This window comes from Procambarus clarkii, chromosome 47, assembly GCF_040958095.1.
Source record: "Procambarus clarkii isolate CNS0578487 chromosome 47, FALCON_Pclarkii_2.0, whole genome shotgun sequence".
In the NCBI taxonomy this organism is placed as follows: Eukaryota; Metazoa; Arthropoda; class Malacostraca; order Decapoda; family Cambaridae; genus Procambarus; species Procambarus clarkii.
The window spans coordinates 12,062,834-12,073,117 of NC_091196.1; the positions used below are offsets into that span (position 1 = coordinate 12,062,834).

Consider the following 10,284-nt stretch of genomic DNA (forward strand, 5'->3'; position numbering starts at 1 on the left):
CCGAGAAGAAATCCAAGTTTGCAAATACTAAATAATGATAGTTTTCTGCATTTGTATTGCGCAAAACGTTTTTGGTAGCATTTTACCAAATGGTAACATATTATAGGACGTAAGTAAGGGAGGGAAGGAGGGAGGGAGGAAGGGATGTATGTATGAAAGGTGGAATTCATATATTCATACGTATGTATGAATTCTGGTCAAAAACCCAGCAGTTAACGACCAACATTCTCGGAATATCTAAGCACTGATATACACCAAGCCTTCAGCTGCTTACTACGGCCGAGTTCCTGCCTCTAATTGAAACTTTCAATCTTTTATTAGTAAGAAACTAATGAGCATAGAAAACCACATTTCTCCATTACCTAAACATTTACGACACCACTACACCTAACCCTTCTAAACTGCATCATTGACCTTGGCTCAAAAAACTGTGATGTAATGCTGCTGGGATGTAGATGTTTCAAATGCGGCGTTCATCCAGAAGGAGGACTTTTCCAGTGGAATTTCCTGAGTACACGGTTACTAAGTGGTCTCGCAAGAACACGATCTTTCTTGTTGATGGATGTGGGGTATAGAGGCAGCGGGAGACGTGTGAAGGCCAGGTGGGTAGGTTAGGTGGGTAGGCCAGGTGGGTAGGCCAGGTGGGTAGGCCAGGTGGGTAGGCCAGGTGGGTAGGCCAGGTGGGTAGGTTAGGTGGGTAGGCCAGGTGGGTAGGCCAGGTGGGTAGGCCAGGTGGGTAGGCCAGGTGGGTAGGCCAGGTGGGTAGGCCAGGTGGGTAGGCCAGGTAGGTAGGCCAGGTGGGTAGGCCAGGTGGGTAGGCCAGGTGGGTAGGTGGGTAGGTCAGGTGGGTAGGCCAAGTGGTAGGCCAGTTGGGTAGGCCAGTTGGGTAGGGCAGGTGGGCAGGCTAGGTGGGTAGGCCAGGTGGGTAGGCCAGGTGGGTAGGCAAGGTAGTCAGGCCAGGTGGGTAGGCCAGGTGGGTAGGCCAGGTGGGTAGGCAAGGTAGTCAGGAAAGGTGAGAGATGTGCAGAGTCGGGGGACGGAGGTGCGTGCTGACCACACGAAGCGAGCAACACGAAGCAAGCAGTACGAAGCCATCATCGCAAAGCATGAAAAATACATAAAGCAAGTAGTACGGTGCAAGCATCGCGAAACAACCAGCATGAGGCAAGATTCACGAAGCATCTATCAGGAAGCAAGCAACACAAAGCGAGAATTATAAAGCACGCATAGCGAAACAGGGCTCTCTTGCCTCTCACAATTGCTAGATCACTATAGTGAGAAAAATCTTGGGGTTGATTTCACACAGAACCTGTCCCCAGAAGTCCACATCAAAGGGACATCATCAGCGGCGCATGCTAGGTTGGCCAACATAAGAACTCCTTTTAGAAACTTTTGTAAGGAATCGTTAAGGATCTTGTATACCACTTATGTCAGACCAATCCCGGAGTATGCAGCTCCTGCCTGGAGTCCATACCTAGTTAAACACAAGACAAAATTAGAGGTGATTCCGAGGTACGCCACCAGAATAGTTCCAGAACTGAGAGGGATGAGCTATGAGGAAAGGCTACGGGAGCTAAACCTCACGTCCCTGGAAGACAGAAGAGTAAGGGGAAACATTATAACCACATACAAAATTCTCAGAGGAATTGACAGCGTGGACAAAGACAAACTATTTAGCACGGGTGGAACACGAACAAGGGGACACAGGTGGAAACTTAGTACCCAAATGAGCCACAGACATTAGAAAGATTTTTTCAGTGTCTGAGTAGTTAATAAATGGAATGCATTAGGGAGTGATGTGGTGGAGGCTGACTCAATACACAGTTTCAAATGTAGATTTGATTGAGCCCAATAGTCTCAAGAATCTGTACACCAGTTGATTGGTTGTCGAGAGGCGGGACCAAAGAGCCAAAGCCCAACCCACAAGCACAACTAGGCGAGTGCATGGCCTCAGGTGTCATGAAAGACAAGCAAAACGCGTATGTAATATACACAGACTTTGCAAAAGCCTTCGACAAATGTGACCATGGTATTATTGCGCTGAAAATGCGCTCAAAAGGAATTAGTGGCAAAGTAGGGAGATGGATCTTCAACTTCCTAGCAGACAGAACGCAGAGTGTAATAGTCAGCACAGTAAAGTCCAGATCATCCACCGTGAAAAGCTTAGTCCCTCAAGGTACCGTACTAGCTCCGGTACTTTTGTTCATTCTCATATCAGACATAGACAAGGATACAAACTATAGTACAGTATCATCCTCTGCAGATGACATTAGCAATTTCATGATAGTAGACAATATAAAGTACACAGCAAACTTCCAATTTGATGTTAATCGAGCCTTTCAATAGAGCACAGATAATAATATGATTTTTAATAAAAATAAATTCCAGTTTCTGTGCTATGGAAAACACGGAAACATAAACTCAATGAAAACACGAAAATAAAAATTATTTTTGAAACTCAGTCAAATCCCACAATATAACGAAAGATCAATGTAAAGGATCTGGGAGTAATCATGTCGGAAAACCTTACCTGTGAAGAACACAATAAAGTAAGTGTCACAACTGCAAAAAAAAATGACAGGTTGGATGAAAAAAACTTTCAAATCAGGGATGCCATACGAATGATGATACTTTTCAAGACACTTGTGATCTCTAGGGAATATTGCTACACAATAACAGCTCCATTCAAGGCCGGAGAAATTGCTGAACTGGAGAGCCTGGAAAGATCCTTTAGTGCTAGAAACCACTCAGTAAAACTTCTAAATTATTGGGGCCGATTAAAAGTTCTAAATCTGTATTCTCTAGAGCGCAGGCGAAAGAGATTCATATGCAATAGGTACGCTGAGGGAGAACTCTATCAACATCAGAGGCCCGAGACTGTTCAACACGCTACCGTTACACATATGGGGCATAACTGGCCGACCCCTCACAGTGTTCAAGAGAGAACTTGACAAACACCTCCAACACCAGACGACCAACCAGGAGGCCTGGTCAGAGACCGAGCCGCGAGGACATTGATCCTAGGAACTACCACAAGATAGCCACAAGGAAAGTAAGCATCACGAAACAACAAGCATGAAGCAAGCATCATGACCCAAGCAACACAAGGCAAGCATCATTGAGCAAACAACATACATGAAGCAAGCAACCCGAAGCAAGCAGCACAAAGCAAGCAACAAAAAGCAATCAACAGTCAGGGACAGGAAACGCGTGTGGGCCGCGCTCCTCAAATAAGTAGTCATATCTCTGGACATCAAAGTGATACGGAGGAAAGTCATTGTGTAGTGATAGTACAAAGTGTGACACAACGCATAGGCAATATAAATTTAGTGGCAGTGTTGGATTGTGCTTAGTGGACAACTACAATAGGTATATGACATTGGTGCCACGAGCGTAGAAACTTGGAGCCTAGCAGCGGTGTGGTCAACAACAACTACAGCTTCTGCAGATGCTTCAAACTCACCTAGTGTGTGTTCTGGTGGTTGAGCTGGCCGGTAAGATCCTCTAGTGTCAATTAACGATTTACAGTACTTTTAGTTTAACAAATAGTCTTGGATATCAGCTAAAGAATGTAAAGAATCTTGAAATATACAGCTCATGTGGGTACTACTTCTACTCACCCAAGTGTCATAAGACCACACTGCCAATTTCCCCACCATACACCACCCGCCCCCCCCCCTCCCCCCCCCCCCTCCCCCCCCCCTCCCCCCCCCCCCCCACACACACACACACACACACACACACACACACACACAGGTACACAGAGAATGACAAAGAGGTGTGTGAAGAACTCAACAAAAGGTTCCAGGAGGTCTTTACAATAGAACAGGGAGATGTCGCGGCGCTAGAAGAGGTGGCAGCAAACCAGGTGACCTTGGATAGGTTCGAAATCACAAGAGATGAGGTCAAGAAGCACCTATTGGAGCTGGATGTGAGAAAAGCGGTTGGGCCGGATGGAATCTCGCCATGGGTATTGAAAGAGTGTGCAGGAGCACTTTGCCTACCACTCTCCATAGTGTATAGTAGGTCACTGGAAACGGGGGACCTACCAGAAATATGGAAGACTGCTAATGTAGTACCAATATACAAAAAGGGTGACAGACAAGAGGCACTGAACTACAGGCCAGTGTCCTTAACTTGTATACCATGCAAGGTGATGGAGAAGATTGTGAGAAAAAACCTAGTAACACATCTGGAGAGAAGAGACTTCGTGACAACCCATCAACATGGGTTCAGGGAGGGTAAATCTTGCCTTACAGGATTGATAGAATTCTACGATCAGGTGACAAAGATTAAACAAGAAAGAGAAGGGTGGGCGGACTGCATTTTTGGACTGTCGGAAAGCCTTTGACACAGTACCCCATAAAAGGTTGATGCATAAGCTAGAGAAACAGGCAGGAGTAACTGGTAGGGCGCTCCAGTGGATAAGGGAGTACCTAAACAATAGGAAGCAGAGAGTTACAGTGAGGGGTGAGACCTCAGACTGGCGTAAAGTCACCAGTGGAGTCCCACAGGGCTCTGTACTTGGACCTATCCTGTTTCTGATATACGTAAATGATCTCCCAGAGGGTATAGACTCATTCCTCTCAATGTTTGCTGACGACGCCAAAATTATGAGAAGGATTAAGACAGAGGAGGACAGCTTGAGGCTTCAAGAAGACCTGGACAAGCTGCAGGAATGGTCGAATAAATGGCTGTTAGAGTTTAATCCAAGCAAATGTAATGTAATGAAGATAGGGGTAGGAAGCAGGAGACCAGATACAAGGTATCACTTGGGAGATGAAATACTTCAAGAGTCCGAGAGAGAGAAAGACCTGGGGGTTGATATCACGCCAGACCTGTTCCCTGATGCTCACATCAAGAGGATAACAGCAGCAGCATATGCCAGGTTGGCTAACATAAGAACGGCCTTTAGAAACTTGTGTAAGGAATCTTTCAGAACATTATATACCAAATATGTCAGACCAATCCTGGAGTATGCGGCACCAGCATGGAGTCCATATCTAGTCAAGCATAAGACTAAAATGGAAAAGGTTCAAAGGTTTGCCACCAGACTAGTACCCGAGCTGAGAGGTATGAGCTACGAGGAGAGACTACGAGAATTAAACCTCACTTCGTTGGAAGACAGAAGAGTTAGGGGGGACATGATCACCACATTCAAGATCCTCAAGGGAATTGACAGGGTTGATAAAGACAGGCTGTTTAACACAAGGGGCACACGCACTAGGGGACACAGGTGGAAACTGAGTGCCCAAATGAGCCACAGAGATATTAGAAAGAACTTTTTTAGTGTCAGAGTGGTTGACAAATGGAATGCATTAGGAAGTGATGTGGTGGAGGCTGACTCCATACACAGTTTCAAGTGTAGATATGATAGAGCCCAATAGGCTCAGGAACCTGTACACCTGTTGATTGACAGTTGAGAGGTGGGACCAAAGAGCCAGAGCTCAACCCCCGCAAGGACAACTAGGTGAGTACACACACACACACACAAACACAAATACACACACACACACACACACACACACACACACACACACACACACACACACACACACACACACACACACACACACACACACACACACACACACACACACACACACACACACACACACACACACACACACACACACACACACACACACACACACACAACTGGTCAATTAATTGGTCAATTAATTGACCAGAGAGGGGGTATGTACCCCCTCTCTGGTCAGAGGGTCTATCGATATCGACTTGAGAATGGTCCAGGACGGACCGAAACGTCGTCGTCCTTTCACCTTCTAGTGTGTGGTCTGGTCAACAGAATTAAGCCACGTTATTGTGACTCATCGCCTGCCTTTGATACAATACCGCAAATGAGACTGCTATTTAAACTTGAGAAGCAGGCAGGAGTGAGCGGAAAGACCCTAGCATGGGTAAGGAACTATCTAACAGGAAGGAGCCAGAGAGTTATGTTAAGGGGCGAGAAGTTGGACTAGCGAACAGTAACGAGTGGAGTACGTTAAGGATCGGTGCTGGGACCAATTCCATTTCTAATATAAGTTAACGACATGTTTTCAGGAGTAGAATCCTACATGTCAATGTTCGCGGATGACGCAAAGTTGATGAGAAGAGTTGTGACAGATAAGGATTGTAGGATCCTCCAAGAGGACTTGAACAGGTTGCAGGTTGATAAATGGCTTCTGGAGTTCAACACGTGCAAATGTAAAGTTATGGAAACGGGCCTAGGTGATAGGAGACCAAAAGGACAGTACACAATGAAGCAGAACTGCCTACCTGTGACGACGCGAGAAACAGATGTGGGATTGGACGTAACACCTAATCTAACTCCTGAGGCACATATAAATAGGATAACGTCAGCAGCGTCTCTACACTGGTGAAAGTTAGAGCATCATTCAGAGACCTATGTAAGGAGGCATTTAGGGCGCTTTACACTGCCTATGTTAGGCCAGTCTTAGAGTATGCCACCCCGTCATGGAGTCCCCACATGAAGAAACACATACAGAAACTGGAAAAGATTTAAAAGTTTGCAACGAGACTTATCCCAGCGTTACGAGGGATAGGGTATGAAGGGCACCTGAAGGTACTGAGCCTTACGACACTAGAAAAAAGAAGGGAGAGGGGGAATATGATAGGAACGTATTAAATACTCAGGGGGATTGACAGAATGGACATAGACGAACTGTTCACACGGAATAGTAACAGAACGAGGGGACATGGGTGGAAGCAGGAAACTCAGATGAGCCTCAGAGATACTAGGAAGTTTTCTTTTAGCGTGAGAGAAGTGGAAAAATGGAATGCACTTAAGGAGTAGGTTGTAGAAGCAAATTCTATTCATTATTTTAAAACTAGGTATGATAGGGAAATAGAACCAGAGTCATCGCTGTAAACAACCGATGGCTCGAAAGGCAGGATCCAAGAGTCAGTGCTCGATCCTGCAGACACAAATAGGCGAGTACAAATAGGTGAGTACACACACACAAACACAGGTCAAGCAGGATGGGAGGAAAACAAACCAAAGTTTGTGGAGAGAAATAGGAAGACCCATACATGGAAATTATTGCTCAGGCTTGGAGGGAAATCAGGGAGGAAATGAAGTACATGAAGGAAACTATAAGTAAACTGCAGATGGAACTAAGTGCAGCACAAGAGGAGATAAAAAACCTAAAAACAGGCCCTCCTCAGACTCTGGCCCAAATAACAGGAGATGTAACAATGGCAGGGATCCCTACAATGGGTCCCACCTTTGCCGAAATACTGAAGAGCCCAGGAGCAATGTACAAGGAAGTTGTAATGAAAGCAGTAACCTCACAGGAGGCAGCTAGATGCACATGCCAGCTAATGTAAAGGATAGTGATAGGTGTTAAGGAACAAGAAGGGACAACAAGGAAAGAATGGAGGACTAAGGACAAAGCTTCAGAGTCAGGGATACTAAGGGAGATAGGAATGGGAAGGGGCTGAACGAGACATAGAACAGTTTTTCTGGATTTTCCAGTACAACAAAGACAAATAGAGATTGATCAAGATAGTATTCAGGAACGAGGACACCAAAGAGGACATCCTAGTAAAAAAGAACAAACTGAAAAATGCAAGGAATTACAGAGAGGCATACCTTCAGAGGGACATGACCAGGGACGAGATAATAAGTGCAGCAGATGCAAGGAAAAGGTGCAGGGAGAGGGAAGGGGGCCAGGGATCAGCATTCTTCCCAGCACTCCCAGAGGGGAATGGGGAACCCCAACCCACCAATTCAGGAACCCCAGAAGGGAATGCAACACCCCAGCCCATCACCCCATAGGGCCCTCCTCTCCACCCCCAGCTCAAATCCCTCCTTGCCCCTAAACAATGCCCACCAAATCACCCAAATCCTCCCTCCACACTTACCTCGAGTATCCCCTATCTTCCCATCCACTGGTCTTTTTCCTGCCACAAGCAGGCCCAGGCAAGACCTGAGCCCACCATCCCCAACCCTGTCTCTCCCCAAACCCCTGCTAACTACATCACAGGAGGGCATACCCTCACCCCAAGCAATCCCTGTCCCCAATCCGAAGCACTCTTTGCCCCCCTCCCCCGACACCCTCAGGACTTCTTCCTGTCCCAAGTAGGCCTGGGCAAAACTTAAGCCCTATATTCTCCACCTCCCCCTAAACCCCTGGCAACTTCCCTTCAGGAGGAGGAGCCTACCCAAGAAGAAATGCCCATGGATCAACTTCCTACACTTGTAGGGAGGGAGGGTGAAAATGGATATAGGAAAGTTAGCTTCAAGGTAATGTACTCAAACATCGATGGGATTACCAATAAAACGGGAAGGGTGCAGGAATAAAACCCAGATGTAATAGGGCTCACAGACACAAAATTGTCAGGAATCATAACAGATGCTGTGTTTCCAAAGGACTACTATATAGTAAGGAAAGAAAGAGAAGGGAGAGGAGGTGGAGGAGTGGCTCTGCTGATAAGGAAGGACTGGAGCTTTGATAAGATGGTAATTCCGGCCTGTGACAGATTCAGAGATTACATAACAGGAACTATGGCAATGGGTGGACCTAAGATAATAGTGGCAGTCATTTACAACCTTCCACTAACAGATAGAAGACCCAGACAGAAGTTTGATAGGAATAACATGGCAGCCAATAATATAATAGAGAGAGCAGCTTCAGTTGCCTGCAGGAATGGCTCTAGACTCTTAATCATGGGTGATTTCTACCATGGAAAGATAGACTGGGAGAATGGGGACCCACATGGTGGTGCAGATACATGGAAAGCTAAACTCTTGGAAGTGGCAAGTGACTTTCTGACCAAACATGTCAAGGAACCCACAAGAATGAGAGGCAATGATGAACGAGCTAGACTCGATCTGATATTCACCTTGAATGAAATAAGGGATGTCAAAGTTGAAGACCCCATAGGAATGAGTGACCACAGTGTATTGACATTTGAGTATCTGGTGGAGGCAGGGATAACCTATGCAAGGATGGGATCGGAAGGGAAAAGACTGAATTACCGAATAGGAAAACACGATGAGATGAGGAATTTCCTTAGGGAAATATCATGGGAAACAGAACTCAGAGACAAGAATGTACAGGATATGATGGACTATGTAGAAATGCCAGGAAGCTACAGATAGATTTCTCCCGGTCCAAAAAGAAAAAAACGAAAAGCAACAGAAGAATCCATGGTTCAACCAGGAATGTAAGGTAGCGAGTAAGTGAGTAAAATAACATAAAGAGACTACAGCAATAACAGAACGCCAGAGAGCAGGGACAGATACCAGAGGGCAAGAAATGAGTATCTCAGAGTAAGGAGAGAAGCAGAGATGCAGTATGAAAAAGACATCACGAGTAAAGCTAAGACCTAACCCAAGCTGCTCCATAGCCACATAAGGAGGAAAACAACAGTGAAGGAACAAGTGATGAAACTGAGAAAAGGGGCGAATAGATACATACAGAATGACAAGGAGGTGTGTGAAGAACTCAACAGGAGATTCCAGGAGGTCTTTACAAAATAACAAGGAGAAGCCTCTGCACTAAATGAGGAGGAGGCAAACAAAGCAACTTTGGATTATTTTGACCTCACCAGTGATGAGATCAAAAGGAACCTGTTGGAACTGAATGTGACAAAGCATGTTGGGCCTGACAGAATCTCACTGTTGATGCTAAAAGAAGGTGCAGAAGCACTAAGTGTGCCATTCTCTATGGTGTATAACAAGTCACTAGAAACAGGAGACCTACCGGAAAGCTGGACGACAGCTAATGTAGTCAAAATAAAACAAAAAGGGTGACAGTCAAGAGACACTGAACTACAGGCCAGTTTTCCTAACTTGTAAACCATGCAAGGTGATGGAGAAGATCGTGATGAAAAGGCTCGTAGAGCATCTGGAAGGAAATAGCTTTGTAATACACCACCAGTATGGGTTCAGAGAGGTAAATCGTGCCTCACAGGGTTAAAAGAATTGTATGACCAAGCAACAAAAATTAGGCAAAAAAAGAGAAGGGTGGGCAGACTGCATTTTCTTAGACTGTCAGAAAGTTTTTGACACAGTACCCCATAAAAGGCTGTTACCAAAGTTGGAGCAACAGGCAGGAGTAAAAGGTAAGGTGCTACAGTGGGTAACGGAGTATCTAAGCAACAGGAAACAGCGAGTAACTGTGAGGGAGAGAGGGAGACATCAGAGTGGCGAGATGTCACCAGCGGAGTCCCACAGGGCTCTGTACTTGGACCCATTCTGTTTCTAATATATGTAAACGATCTTCCAGAGGGTATTGACTCATTTCTTTTAAT

The 10,284-nt window shown here is 45.7% G+C and overlaps 1 protein-coding gene across 1 annotated transcript; it reads left to right on the forward strand.

Moving 5' to 3' along the window:
* The first annotated feature begins 1,944 nt into the window (after positions 1–1,944).
* Positions 1,945–2,346, forward strand: LOC138350798 (uncharacterized). Its single transcript, XM_069302232.1, has one exon. The coding sequence runs from the start codon at positions 1,945–1,947 to the stop codon at positions 2,344–2,346; it is 402 nt and encodes a 133-aa protein (XP_069158333.1).
* Positions 2,347–10,284: the final 7,938 nt, after the last annotated feature.